Genomic DNA, 15,744 nt, shown 5'->3' with positions numbered 1-15,744 from the left:
TTTCACCTTACACCACGTTTGTGCACAACACCAGCTCCGCTGTAATCAGGTGTCGTAGCACAACCGGGAGGCACTCGGCCCCCCGGTTGGGACCCCAATGATGAAACATGACACCAACTAGGTTGGTGTGTGAGGGGTCTTTTAAGAACATCTAATGGGTCCATGTTCTTACTATTCACAGTGATTTAATTGCATACACATAGTGGGTTCGTCCACATTGTTTACATCTCATAGAGTAGAGTGGCACAGACTGAAGTGGCGCATAGTAGAGTGGCATAGAGTGAAATGGAGTAGTGTAAAGTAGAATGGCAAATCAGTGAGTGGAGTGGCATAGACTGGAGTTTCACAGAGTGGCATAGAGTGACAAGGATTCGTTTGGTATAGAGTGGAGTGGCATGAAGCGGTGCAGAGTAGAATGGCAGGGTGGGGTGGCATAGACTGGAGTAGAGTGATGTGGAGTACAGTGGCATAAATTTGAGTGGATCGGAGAGGCATAGAGTGAAGTGGTGTGGAGTGGCATGCAGTGGAGTGACATAGAGTGGAGAAAGTGGAGTGCTGTGGCGTAGAGTAGCATTGTGTGTAGTGGCATAGAGTATAATGGAGTAGAGGGGGTGGAGTGGAGCAGAGTGGCATGGAGTAGAGGGAAGTGATGGAGTGGAGTGACAGAGTAGAGTGGCGTGGAGTGGCGTACATAAGCGGATTAGAGTGACATAGCATAGAGGGGAGTGGCATAGAGTGGCATTGTGTGGAGTGGCATAGAGTAAAATGGAGTGACATGGCGTGATGTTGAGTGGCGTGGAGTAGCGTGGAGTAGAGTGGCATGGAGTGGCACAGAGTAGAGTGGTGTGGAGTGATGTATAGAAGAGTGGCATAGAGCAGACTGGGGTAGTAAAGAGTATAGTGGTGTCGAATGAGAGTGGCACAAAAACAACTAATGGTGTGATGTGGGCGCGCTGTAAGCCAATTGAATTGTATTCAATACTTCTCACAGCACAGAGCATGCACTGTATCAGCAAGACCTAATAAGGAATAATGTCACAGCAGCACCACTTGCTTGGAGAAGCTAGGAAATGAAGTAGGCTAAAATGAGTTTTGCCTTGAAAGAGACTGTTAAAAGAGGGTTCAAATAGCAAAATCAGCATTTTTAAAGGATAGGGAAGAAGTGAAATAATGCATAACATACATAATTTCACCAGTCTTGATTCACTAGGTATGATTGGTCCAGTTAGACAAATTTCACTTCATCAGAAAAAACACTCAGCCACTACTGGCAATTTTACACTGCCACCTCCATAGGGATCTCGCCATTCTATATTAACCATAGAGCAAATATCTCTGTCCACACTGATACAGATTGGATGGTAAAATTGCATTTCACTTGATGGCACAAAAGAAAATGTGGTGTATCTGTGTGTCATACCAAAGTGTGGATATTGAGCTGCGCGAAAATTCTTTGAAAAAGGCCCACTATTCTTTTCGAATTCCCAGAGAAAACAAGTGTTAGATCTTACAGAGTTAGTTAAAGAGGCTCTTTGACAACTATGGTTATGCTTAAAATAGTTAGCACAATAAATCTTGGAGACAACTCAAAGAGGAGGCCATGCCTATTTCTAGACACTAAAGTGTTGGAGTTTTTTTCTTTTGCCTTTTTTTCGCCAACCGGTCGCGCCACTCTTTGTTCAAGACTTTCTCATCAGTGTTTTTCCAACAGGAAATAGGACCTGAAATAGAATATAATTTCTCCAGGGTTTTACTCTCTTCTTTCTTTTCTGAAGGCAGAGAAGACCCAACAGAGGATAGCTCACATTGGCTACTTCTGGTGTTCGCTATCGCACTGATTGAATTTAGGAATTTCCTGTTATAAGCCTTGGGAGTTCAGTTATCAAGATCAAGAGCGTGTTTAATGCTCTAAATTTAGAACATTCAAGTCAAGATTGCATGTTTCTTAAAATATTAAAGGCCTTTTCAAATAACATCAGTTGTGGAAATCATTGAAGCAATGCGCAATTCAGCGCAGAAATAGTGAAATTGCTTCAGAACTAATAACCATATTATATATCTACCCAGCAATAAATAGATTACAAATTTTACACCTCATATAAAGCAATATTGTTCATCAGCACAAGCGTAGAACATAAATTAAACTAATTTCTTCACAAGTGAGCCAGTTTATTAATTTATTACCACATCTACAGCAATAGGATGCATCTATAAACACAGATACAAAGTCCTAGAACTGGCAGATTTTAGAGATTGTGTTAACCTTTCCTACAAGAATATCCAAAAAGTTGAACTGGCAAGGGGTTGGTCTACAACAACTGTGGTATCCTACTGACAGGCAAGACACAACTGTCAGATATGCATCAGACTTTCCCCCAAGCCCAATCCACAATCCAGAACTATAAATGAGTAATTCAGAATGATACTTTGAATAGACAATGTAATAAGATTGGTATTTAATTTTGATGACTTTTTCAAACTTGAGTTGGATGACATAGAATAATGATAAAGATCCAAGAGAAATATTTAGGCTTATCTGTAACAAGAAAGAAGACACTCAAATGTATTGAAAGAGATCCCAGGTAAACAAGGAACAAACCTGCTGAGAATTTCTAAGCCCATATATCTAGCAATTATTCTCCCATTAAGGCGATGGGCAGATTGGCCAGACATTCTAGTAATCCTTGTAAAATGATCTACAGTTATATTTAATGATCAGTCTGGGCCTTAGGTCTTAACATTTAAAGAAGCTGATGAAGTGGCCATTTCATTAGATGAGGGAACAAATCCAGGTTGCTTAGTAAAACAATCACTTGTTAGCCAAACTTTAAACAATGACTTGTTTGGGGAAGAGACTTGGATAATTAAATCTTTGCTTTTAGTGCCCAGGAGACATTTCGAATCAATCCAAAATAGATGAAATCTGGATACTGCTATCCCATGTAAATACTTTGCCCTGGGATTGTTATGGGTAACACAGCATCAAAAGGCAACAAGCATTTTCCTATAATGGCCTAAAAATTATTTCTTAAATACTATGTCTAACGTCTGCAAGAAACCTTGTGCACTGGCTCAATATTTGTTCCAAATTACAAAGGGTGCCTTAGTGGGAGATCATCAATACTTGGCACAAACCATTTGGGTCACAGAAGAACATCTTCTCCTACCAACTCTCATACAATCAAGGCAATGAAAGTTTGTTTTAAGGATCAACATGTTCAGGGCAATAAATTAGTATTGGTCAGTATATATTTATCTCCAGAATTAGCTCAACATACTGATAGAGATCAAGAGATTATTGAGGACCTTGCTTCTCATTGATAAATATCCTATTTGTGTTCTGTTGGTCACTCGCCATTTTAAGGCTCACATCCTTAGAGAAGTGAAGAGTTGATTATCCACATATGAGCAAGACAAATTACAGACCCAGCCACAAAAAGACATGAAGAGACAAAAGACAATTTATAATTTTTTGAGGAGAGGATATCAAAAGCTGGTGAGCAAATTTCTTCTTGATCATGGAGAACAGTACACCCAGGTATCACATCGGTATAGTACTGTACTCCACTACACAGTCATTTATTTCTCCAACTATAGACTTTGTACACTTCAAATCTCTTTTAGGACTGAAAGTGATCACCAACCATGACTAGATCCTTTAAAGTGTGGTGGATTTCTATATATAAGATATATATGCTCTGAAAAGGATAGGTAAGTTGGCCAACAGAAGATTGTGATGGAATGCTAACCTGTGCACTAGATTTATTTGAAGTAATGAAAAATTCAAGATTGAAGACAATTATGAGCCTTGATCTGGTTTATACTTTTTTGTTTCATTTCATTATTTCATTTGATTTGTTGGAATGGTATACTCGCTAAAGCTCCCCTATTAATGAGCTAAGGACACCTATTAGATCATCAATAATTTGATACAACATAGTACAGCTAGTTATTAAACTATTTACGTTTCGTTTATCAGGTCAAAGAAGTATCATCCAAATGCATTACTATAGACAAGTTATTCACTAGACTCTTATTAGAACAATTGGAAGAGTAGGTCCAGGAGAAACAGTAAATATATTTCATCCAGGTTGTCTTTAACCATAAGTGTTCAACTATTAATAAAATCAGGACTGTTTTGGTAATATTTCTAAAATCCACAGAGTAAACATCCAAACTATTTGTCTGCTTTATAGACTAAAGTTTCACCTTTGACAAACTAAATCAGGGGAGGGCATGGTGCATACTCCAACGTGGGTTACTGATCCATGTATTTTGTAATTGATAATATAATTATTTGAACAAACCTGGGTAAGTATTGCATTAGTCAATGTACCCTGCCCCTTAATATGGGTATAACAACCAACCACAGTCCTAAAGAACATGATGATTTGGTTTTGCTCGCTCCTACTGATCTGACTCCAGCAATCGCATAATAAGCCTTACATTTACCACAAAGAAAATTCCTTACCTATAAACTAACCCAAACAAAGATCATGGGCCCGATTCACAAAAGTAAAAGGAGACGAAAGTCTAATTTTATGACTTTCAGTATCCACAAAGGACATTTACTACTTGTAAATGGCCTTTGTGAATACTGAAAGTCGTAAAGTTAGACTTTCGTCTGATTTTACCTTTGTGAATCTGGCCCCATGCCTTTAAATAATGCTGGTCAAATTCCTTTACTATATTAATAGGACGAAGCTACAAGTAGTAAAATATTATTCTTATTAGAGTCTCTGCACTAAGCCTGGACTATCTTGAAAGAATTGTTTTCCAGTCTCCAGCAACATCAAATGGTAGCTTTAGGGGCCGCGGAATATTCAGGAGCTGCTATGGCACATTTTAATTCCTCCTGTTCTGCGGCATGTGGGACACCCACTCCAGGAAGGCGAGTAGATGTACAACGAAGGACTATTATTTTGTACCACACAGAATTATTTTCACCAATATACAGACACATTTTATCTGGGCAAAAAGATCCCAGTGGTCAATGCACTGAGTTAGATTTTTAACTTGGAAACAGAATCTTCTTTTGATGAGAATATATATTCTTCATCAAGGCTCAGTACTTCACGTTTGCCAAAGCACAGCAACCGCTTTTTAAGATGGCACAGTCTTCCTGATAATAAAGGCACCCAGCACTTGTCTCCAGAAAATAGAGCTTCCTTTCAAATAAATATACACCACCGTCACAGAGCAGGGTAGAGGGAAGCACGTAGTGCCCGGTCTGTATGTGCCATTCTAGGGAAAAAGAATCTGCATATGATTTTGCCATCAAGAATTAGATGACAACTTGCACATTGTCCCTGTGGTTGACAAACTGAGGTTGGAGACCAGAAATAGACATTTTGGGAGTTTGAAGTATGTTGAGTTATCTTATAGGTATACATTGGGAATATTTAAAAGTTTCCATATAGGAAGCATCATATTATTTACCGGGTATTCTTACTGTTAACAGAGAGCAATTATGTTCAACCCACATTGTCTCTTTTTGGTTTTAATTTTTCTTCCAGGGTGTTCAGAAGGGAAGAAAATCGAGTTCATAACAAGTTTACTGGATGCACTCACAACGGACATGGTGCATTCAATTAACTCTGCAGTGCCTGCAGGTGGTGAGAGGTAAGTCAATGACTGCATTCTGAAGAGACAAAAGCCGATGAACTAGAATGTTGAAACGCAAGCAAGAATTAGTGTTGCAAGGTAATGAATAATTGAACAAAAAGTGAAATGGTATTCAGACTACGCCTATTTAGCAGGCGACCAGCACTAGACTGAAAGAAGGGTTAGAGGTGACATTATTCCCAAGCCCCCATACTCTTTCAAGGCCCCACACTTGTGCTGCAAAATCCATTTACAGATTTTGAAGCAATGGGAAAAAGTGCTGTGCAGCAAAGTGTTTTTTCCTTTTTCTAAAATGGTATCAATAAAAGCGGGGTTTGTAGAGATCACCCTCTTCATAGCTTTAAGGAACAGGCTGACTTGGGAGAACTTTTTTTCCAACAGTTATAACTTTCTAAGTGAGAGTTGTTTTTTTCTATTTTACTTGCATTTTGTGGTTAAAACAGGTGTGAAACACAAGTGTGAACTGGAAAGCTATACAATTCTGGAAAATAGTCAAAATTCAGAATACTGCTAGGGTTCATTTGCACACATCGCTCATGGTTTTCCGAAATGAACTAATTGTTGAAATCAAAAAGTAATGAAAATAAGTAGGAAAAAAATAAAAGGAGGTGACAACAATGTCCCATTTTTCCCGGTGGGCGATTTACCACAGTAAATACCATTGCATACATCAAACTCGTCAGCTCGCAAGGATATACAGGGATTATCAGTTGTCAATAACATGTGATGCTCAGAGGTAACAACTGAGCTACCACATATAATGATTTTTCATTGTGTGATGACCATGCATCATTTTTTGTAGCAAAATCTAATGAGTGAAAAGTGGGTGTAATGGGAATCTATACATTTTTTAAATGTGCTTAAGTTAATGAGTTTAGGAATATTGATGTTTGTAAAACTCTGAACTTGGGGTTACCCAAAATATTTTATTCTGAGGACATTTTGGGAAATGTGCTCTGGCTAATATTTGGAACCAAAAATGGTTTCAAATTCAGTTCTAAATAACAAATGTTGTACTATCCAGTTCCCAAATTTCTTCCAGTAAAAACAGTACCCTGCTTGTGAGGCTACGCCTGTCATCCGCAACAGGCAAAACGTTAGAAATAAAATATCAAGATTTTGCCTTTCAAGCTTACCTGTATAACAATGCAGCTAGCTGCAGAAATGATACTGGGCTCCACTGGCACCCGGAAAAACTACCAGAGGCAGACATTACTGAGAACTACACACCCATGGGAGACAAGGGAGGTGTGACGGGCACAGATTTCACTACGGTTTGTTACCCAAAATGCCTAGCAAACCGTCACAATTTAGCTTTTTAGCTCCTCATATTTCTGTGAGGAAAAGTTCTAGAATTTACAGGGTTCCACAAAATTCTGACTATGTAATGTTGCCACACTTTTTTTCTGAAAAAACTGGTGCACCACATGCGTGGGTGGAGTTATTATACCAGTCAGGGACCGGTCAAAACTATGACCATGCGATATTCTAAACAGGCACAAACAGGTAACTTGCACATTGTCAGGCAACAAATACATGCAAATTGGTTGGTTTACCACAAGTGGCATTGGGTCTAAAATATGAACGCATGAACATTAAGTGAGCATAATGAGTTGGAAACGTTTCTAAAAGTCAGAAAGTGGATAAAACAACAACAACCACTCCACTATTGCAATAGAAGGTGGAATCTAAAATAAACTAGACGCCCATTCACACAAAAGTAAAGACTGCAGCACTAAATAGAAAAAAACAAAGCTGACTGGGTTTAAAAAATATTGATGAACTATGACATATCTCACATGAAGGAAAGGGAAGCAGGAACGGCTACTGTTTTGTATGATCTCCAAACAAAAAAGGGCAAAACACACACATAAAATTAAAGTAAATGAAAATAACTCATCACTAGGGTCAGTTTTTTTAATGGAAATATTTCATATGTTTATGACTTTAACCAGAGGGGGACAGATTTGAATCCTGGTTGGAGTACTGGGGAATAGTGTTTGGAATACTGAAGAATAGTCTTTATGTGTTAATCCTCACAAGTCCTTTAGGTGTTCCAGCATTAAATCCGAAACTAGTGATCCTTAGATGTACAAATAGACACATTTATTTTCTACAGAAGTCTCTTTGAGGAGACAGGCCGCTGAGCTAGGAATTAATTATAAACTATCCAGCACGTATATGTTGGACTTGGCCCTTTTTGCAGGGTGATCCCTGAACTTTTTGCCTTCCTCCTGTATTTTGTACGACCTGTTTTTATTGGTTTTATGACTCTGGGCCCTTTACCACTGTGATGAGTGCTAAAGTGCATATGCTCTTCCTATTATAAATTGATATATGGATTAGTGACTCCATGATTGGCTGATTTGGTTTACTTGTCAGACCCTAGTACAGTGCACTGAGTGTGCCCAGGGCTTGTAAATCCAAATGCTGCTGGTGGGCTTGCAGCACTGGTTGTGCCACCCACAGAAGCAGCCTTGTACCATATGTCTCAGGTCTGCCATTGCAGAGCCTGTGTGCCTGGTACTGCCACGCTGACGGGGCAAGTGCACCCACTTGCCTGTCCCTAAATTTTACCTTTTCTTCATATCAGACAACCCTATGGTAGGCCCAAGGACAGGGTGCATTGTAAGTATAAGGTAGGACAAGCCCTGATGTGTGTGGCATGTCCTAATAGTGAATTACAGCATTTTTGGTTTTCACTATTGCAAGGCTAACTGTTCCCCACAGGCCAAAATGGGCAGTTTGATTATTACATCTTATCATCCTAACTGACTCAGGGAACCAGGTAGAAATTCGAGTTTAGTATGCCTGAACTCAGAATGATAACATACATCTTTTAGTGAAGTTCGTTTTAACATTCTGTGTTTGAAAATACCACTTTTAGAAAGTAGGTATTTTCTTGTCTAACCATCCAAGCCTGCCTCTGCTAGGTTGTGTATTCCTTGTCTGGAGTATGAGTGACAGAGGCTAGGGGATTCCATGAGGAGACAGGGTGAGTCAGCACAGGGCTGAATAGAGAGATCTACATGTAGATGGGTGGGAGGAGTTGCACCTGGGACCTGAATAAGGCTTTGCCTTCCCTTCACAATGCTGGCTCCACTTCCTGTGGTGCGTCTGATGTCTCTGCCCTGCACTGTGAAAGGAAAAAAGGAGACAAGTAAACAGAGTGCTCCAGAACTGACCAGAATTGGTTTGGACCAGGCAAAGGCCTCTCTGCCTTCAGTGAACAAAGAGAAACTGTGTATAAAAAGAGGGACCCAGAGATTTAGAACACTTTTGGAAACAAGAAAAAACCTTTGCTGAGGAGAGGAACCAGAGACTGAGGAGAAACTATCCATGAGCTGAAATGCTGCTTTGGGGATTGGCCTGCAGTGGTTGCCTGACTACCAAAGAAAGGAGAGAAGAATTTGTGTGCTTTCATCAACTTGTAAAGAATCTACAAGGGCTTGAGAAAGAGCTTGCCTCCTGCTAAAGTCTCAGGGACAGAATAATGGAGTTTGTAATGAGCACTCCGTTGATTAACTGAATCTTGAAATTTTATTCAAATGGTGCACCGATTGTTAAGGATTGTCGGTCCTAGTTCAATGATTCGTTATGGTAGATAAGCGTATCTACCCAATCGCGCACTGTTCACTTAGTGCTGCTGCACCTTTTTATCTTTGCCAATCTGAACTCAATTTAAACCAATAATTTACCTTATTTTTTGGTTTTTATTTTTATGTTTATATTTACTTCACCATATAAACTTTAGTTATGTTATTCATCATATTCATAACATTTTTCAATGAAATCCATTATTTCAGTACATTTTATATTTCATCATATTTTCAACATTTTCAATATAAAGCATGACACATGTGATCAATATTCATTGTTGAGCCCAATGCATTTCGGCACTATGAGAGTGCCTTCATCAGGGGCAGTTCTGTAGAAAAATAAAGATAGAAAAACATGGTGTAAGTGTGTTGCCTTGTTTGATTGTGGGGGGTTCTCATGTTTTGTGATATATTAAATAGCGTACCTTAGTGTTGCTGATGTATGACGTGTAAATGCTGTGCTCCGTCTTAGACACAATGCTTCTGTATGAAACAAAATGAACTGCTCTGTCATTCACCATTTCTACTCTATGTCTGTACTTAAATAATCAACCACTTGTTACCTCACGTACCTGCTGCTATTGTGCCAAAGATGTCTGAAATAAACAGGGAATGCCTTTAAAACCTATTAATTTAGCTCTCAATAATGAATAACCAGCCTCTCAATGTCCAACATACCTTGTATCTATGTGCCACAATTTTTCTGAAACAATAAACAAAAATACCTTAGCACCTGTTTTTAACGTAATAAGTACTTCAAGCAACTATCAGCTGAAAGCCGAGTTTACCTTATCTTGCGTGTTCAACTTATTTCTGGGGAAACAAGGACAAAACCAATTATCACCAACTATCGCTTTTCCAAGCATTATATAGCCCGATACACTTTTCTCTAAAAAACGTATCATCGATATTCATACCTGTTTTAAGGATTTCAGACGTCCTCAAAGTAAACCGCAACCTCATGAGTGTTGTTTACAACACGAGACGAAAATATATGCTTTCAAAATCCCTCCGCAAGACCTCGGAACAACTCCGCGTAGTTAGTAATCAAAAACGGACTGTTAGTGTCACTATGTCCTATTCTCTCCGTGACCGCCATCTTGAAATAGTCTTGATACTATAAACTTTGATGGTACCCATACCTCCGATTAACTATGTCAACACGGAACGATTACCAACCTAATATTCATTTTGGTTATTTGGTAATTCAGTTTAGCTGTTGCTGCCTACTCAATAATATGCCATTATCGTCATTTTAAACGGATCTCACCCTCGTTACATGATATACATGTTTAGGTAGAAAAACGCTTCACAACCCTACGGAACAGGTTCGTTTAATTGGCACGCGAGCTAACTATGTTGTCATGATGTTTACTATTTAACATTGGACTCCATCTTCGAGTCATACACAACCTGTTATCTCAAGTAGAAACCTATGCTGATGCCACGCTATAATAACATATATGGTTACTCTCCTCTTTCTGTTCATAGTGATTGTGGGATATCGTATACTGATTATATCACCATATCGGTCCTTTGTATCAATTCAACTCTCGTTGTATTGTATGGAAGCCTGTGATATCCTCTCTCTTGATTGGTCATGAGTGTAATGCTGCTAGCTACGGGTTAACATGTGTGATGAGGTGAACTCTATGGGTGTTTCATGTGTGACAATATTATCCGGTTATCATGCGTTAAGTTGTACATACAGTGGAAAACGAGGATATTATAAATTTAGCTTCATCATCAAAATGACTTCCTCATGTGATTGTATATATACAGTACATAGCAAGGTATTGGTTCATTTCACATTCAAATATAATCGACATTGCCTGATTACATGTTAACCATCGTGACAACACTTTGAATTGTACAGTCCTAAGTTCAATTGCTACTCAGTTTTCCTTCTGTCCCTACAAAAAACACGCTAAATCATATTTGTCATTAAGGCCTGATGGTGTCATGGTATTTAAATATTTGATCCAAAATAGTTCACGTTGTAAAAGTTTTTGGTGGTTATTGACTCCAGGCTTTAAGGGTACATGTTCCAAAACTAAGAATCTCAGTTGGGAGATACTATGTTTCTCCTGTATCCAATGTTGTACCAATGGTGAAGTCAATGAATTGTTACGAATTCTGCTCTTATGTTCTGATATCCGCACTTTTATTTTACATTCCGTCTTTCCAATATACATCTTTCCGCACGGGCACTTAATCCCGTACACCACATTCTGTGCATTACAGTCACTGGTATGTTTTAATTGAATTTGTTTTCCTGAGGTTGGATGAGTACATGAACTTCCGGTAATCACATTATTGCAATTAATGCAGTTCTGGCAGCGTATTGTTCCTTTATTTGTAGTTGATAACGATGGCTGTTGTTTAAGTTTCAATTTTTCTTTTAGGTTCAGTCCTCTGGTATACGCATGTAGTGGGAGTTCTTTGAATAATCCATTAAAATCTGGCTCCATGGATAATAGTTCCCATCTTTTGTTAATGATGTTTCTGATTCTATGTGATTGGGTTGTGTATTTTGTGACAAATACCATTCTGTTTTGTTGATGTTTAGGTCGTGGTTTCAACAATTCAGTTCTGTTCATTAATGAAACCTTTTGTATTTGCTCCTGTAGTATGTCTTTTGGGTATCCTCTCTCCTCATATTTTTGAACTTGTCTCTCCAGTGTGTTTTCACATGTTTGTGTATTGGAACATATGCGTTTAATCCGAATGAATTGGGATAATGGTAAATTCCTTATTAAACTCCTTGGATGGAAACTCGTGTAGCTGAGCGCACTGTTGCGGTCTGTGGACTTAGTATACAATTCTGTGTCAAATCCATTGTCTGTCTTAGTTATCCTAACGTCCAAGAAATCAATCACTTCTTTACTTATCTTGTGTGTGAATTGTATTCTTGCCTCAACTTGGTTAAGATTTCTGATTAGATGTTCCAATGATTCCTGAGTGTCATCCCAAATCAAGAAGATGTCGTCGATGAATCGACAATATAGCTTTACATGTGTCCATTCTCTTAGATTCATCACGTTTTGTGACTCAAATTGAGCCATGTACGTATTAGCGTATGCTGGGGCCCCAGCAAAGCCCATAGATGTTCCATTAAGTTGAGCGTAGAATATGTTCTTCCATGAAAAATAACTGTTGTGAAGACAAAATTTCAATAGTTGTAATACAAATATTTTTTTGTCCATTGGTATTTCTTCTAGCTTAAGTAATGCCCATTCTGCGGCTTCAAGGCCTGCTGCGTGCGGTATAGAGGTGTAAAGTGCCACCACGTCTATAGTACACATAATCCAGTGCTTTTGATAACCTTCTTGGATCCATGTTAATTGATTCAGAAAATCAGTTGTGTCCTTAATATATGAGCCGCATTGTTGAACAAATTTCTGCAGGTAGTAATCGATGTATTGTCCGAGTGGGTCAAAAATTGACCCACACCCTGAAACAATTGGTCTGAATGGTGGATTGGTCGGGTGTTTATGTATTTTGGGGATCATGTATAATTGTGGACGTCTCGGGTTTTTTTCGGTTAGAAATGCCACTGTTTGGTCATTTATACATCCATTCGATTTTACTGTCTGTAGGATTCCATTCAGCATGATTTGTAGCATTGTGGTCGGATCTGAGGAAAGTTGTAAATATGTGTCCTGGTGTGACACATGTTCATCCACTTTATGTTCATAATAATGTGTGTCCATTAACACTAAAGCACCTCCCTTATCAGCTGCTTGTATGGTTAATTTTGCGTCATTGGCCAAGTTGTTTATTATATGTTGTTCTGTTTTCGACAAGTTGTTGTGTTGTAATTTCATATAGTCCAATGCTTGCAAATCTTTTTTCACCATAATTTCGAAGGTGTCTAGCATTTTGTGCGATGTTGGAGCTTGGAATACACTTTTTGGTTTGAACTGTTTGTCTGTGTTTTCAATCTGAGTATTTGTTGGTTCAATTACATTTTCAAAGTAGTGTCTGAGTTTTAATGTTCTCATGAACCTAAAAAAAGCTCCTTCTGTTTCCAGTTCATTAGTCACTGTGGTGGGTACGAATGTCAGTCCCTTGTTTAACGTCATGGTTTGTTGCCTTGTCAATGTTGTCGAAGAAATGTTAATGATTAAACTACTGTCCGTCCGCTTCTTAAGGCTTTGCCTGCCACTTTCTCGCCTTGTTTTGCGCTTAATACTGGTGTTGGCGTTTGTGATGTTGGTGGTTGACCCTGATCCTGGTCCTGTAACAAAAAAGCTGTATCTCTGCTAGTTGAACTGGAAACAGAAGGAGCTTTTTTTAGGTTCATGAGAACATTAAAACTCAGACACTACTTTGAAAATGTAATTGAACCAACAAATACTCAGATTGAAAACACAGACAAACAGTTCAAACCAAAAAGTGTATTCCAAGCTCCAACATCGCACAAAATGCTAGACACCTTCGAAATTATGGTGAAAAAAGATTTGCAAGCATTGGACTATATGAAATTACAACACAACAACTTGTCGAAAACAGAACAACATATAATAAACAACTTGGCCAATGACGCAAAATTAACCATACAAGCAGCTGATAAGGGAGGTGCTTTAGTGTTAATGGACACACATTATTATGAACATAAAGTGGATGAACATGTGTCACACCAGGACACATATTTACAACTTTCCTCAGATCCGACCACAATGCTACAAATCATGCTGAATGGAATCCTACAGACAGCAAAATTGAATGGATGTATAAATGACCAAACAGTGGCATTTCTAACCGAAAAAAACCCGAGACGTCCACAATTATACATGATCCCCAAAATACATAAACACCCGACCAATCCACCGTTCAGACCAATTGTTTCAGGGTGTGGGTCAATTTTCGACCCACTCGGACAATACATCGATTACTACCTGCAGAAATTTGTTCAACAATGGGGCTCATATATTAAGGACACAACTGATTTTCTGAATCAATTAACATGGATCCAAGAAGGTTATCAAAAGCACTGGATTATGTGTACTATAGACGTGGTGGCACTTTACACCTCTATACCGCACGCAGCAGGCCTTGAAGCCGCAGAATGGGCATTACTTAAGCTAGAAGAAATACCAATGGACAAAAAAATATTTGTATTACAACTATTGAAATTTTGTCTTCACAACAGTTATTTTTCATGGAAGAACATATTCTACGCTCAACTTAATGGAACATCTATGGGCTTTGCTGGGGTCCCAGCATACGCTAATACGTACATGGCTCAATTTGAGTCACAAAACGTGATGAATCTAAGAGAATGGACACATGTAAAGCTATATTGTCGATTCATCGACGACATCTTCTTGATTTGGGATGACACTCAGGAATCATTGGAACATCTAATCAGAAATCTTAACCAAGTTGAGGCAAGAATACAATTCACACACAAGATAAGTAAAGAAGTGATTGATTTCTTGGACGTTAGGATAACTAAGACAGACAATGGATTTGACACAGAATTGTATACTAAGTCCACAGACCGCTACAGTGCACTCAGCTACACGAGTTTCCATCCAAGGAGTTTAATAAGGAATTTACCATTATCCCAATTCATTCGGATTAAACGCATATGTTCCAATACACAAACATGTGAAAACACACTGGAGAGACAAGTTCAAAAATATGAGGAGAGAGGATACCCAAAAGACATACTACAGGAGCAAATACAAAAGGTTTCATTAATGAACAGAACTGAATTGTTGAAACCACGACCTAAACATCAACAAAACAGAATGGTATTTGTCACAAAATACACAACCCAATCACATAGAATCAGAAACATCATTAACAAAAGATGGGAACTATTATCCATGGAGCCAGATTTTAATGGATTATTCAAAGAACTCCCACTACATGCGTATACCAGAGGACTGAACCTAAAAGAAAAATTGAAACTTAAACAACAGCCATCGTTATCAACTACAAATAAAGGAACAATACGCTGCCAGAACTGCATTAATTGCAATAATGTGATTACCGGAAGTTCATGTACTCATCCAACCGCAGGAAAACTAATTCAATTAAAACATACCAGTGACTGTAATGCACAGAATGTGGTGTACGGGATTAAGTGCCCGTGCGGAAAGATGTATATTGGAAAGGCGGAACGTAAAATAAAAGTGCGGATATCAGAACATAAGAGCAGAATTCGTAACAATTCATTGACTTCACCATTGGTACAACATTGGATACAGGAGAAACATAGTATCTCCAAACTGAGATTCTTAGTTTTGGAACATGTACCCTTAAAACCTGGAGTCAATAACCTCCAAAAACTTTTACAACGTGAACTATTTTGGATCAAATATTTAAATACCATGACACCATCAGGCCTTAATGACAAATATGATTTAGCGTGTTTTTTGTAGGGACAGAAGGAAAACTGAGTAGCAATTGAACTTAGGACTGTACAATTCAAAGTGTTGTCACGATGGTTAACATGTAATCAGGCAATGTCGATTATATTTGAATGTGAAATGAACCAATACCTTGC

The 15,744-nt window shown here is 38.5% G+C and overlaps 1 protein-coding gene across 11 annotated transcripts in view; it reads left to right on the top strand.

Moving 5' to 3' along the window:
* SMOC1 (SPARC related modular calcium binding 1) overlaps nucleotides 1-15,744 on the top strand; it is a 798,909-nt gene that overhangs the window by 583,805 nt on the left and 199,360 nt on the right. For all 11 annotated transcript variants that reach the window (XM_086937178.1, XM_086937176.1, XM_086937174.1 and 8 more), the window contains one exon: nucleotides 5,517-5,622. In XM_086937178.1, the coding sequence (XP_086793304.1) occupies nucleotides 5,517-5,622 (106 nt within the window). The remainder of the gene's footprint in view (nucleotides 1-5,516; nucleotides 5,623-15,744) is intronic.

Source organism: Lissotriton vulgaris, chromosome 9, assembly GCF_964263255.1.
Source record: "Lissotriton vulgaris chromosome 9, aLisVul1.2, whole genome shotgun sequence".
Taxonomy (NCBI): domain Eukaryota; kingdom Metazoa; phylum Chordata; class Amphibia; order Caudata; family Salamandridae; genus Lissotriton; species Lissotriton vulgaris.
Note: the sequence above shows the minus strand (reverse complement) of the source record. Positions and strands in the feature narration are given on the sequence as shown.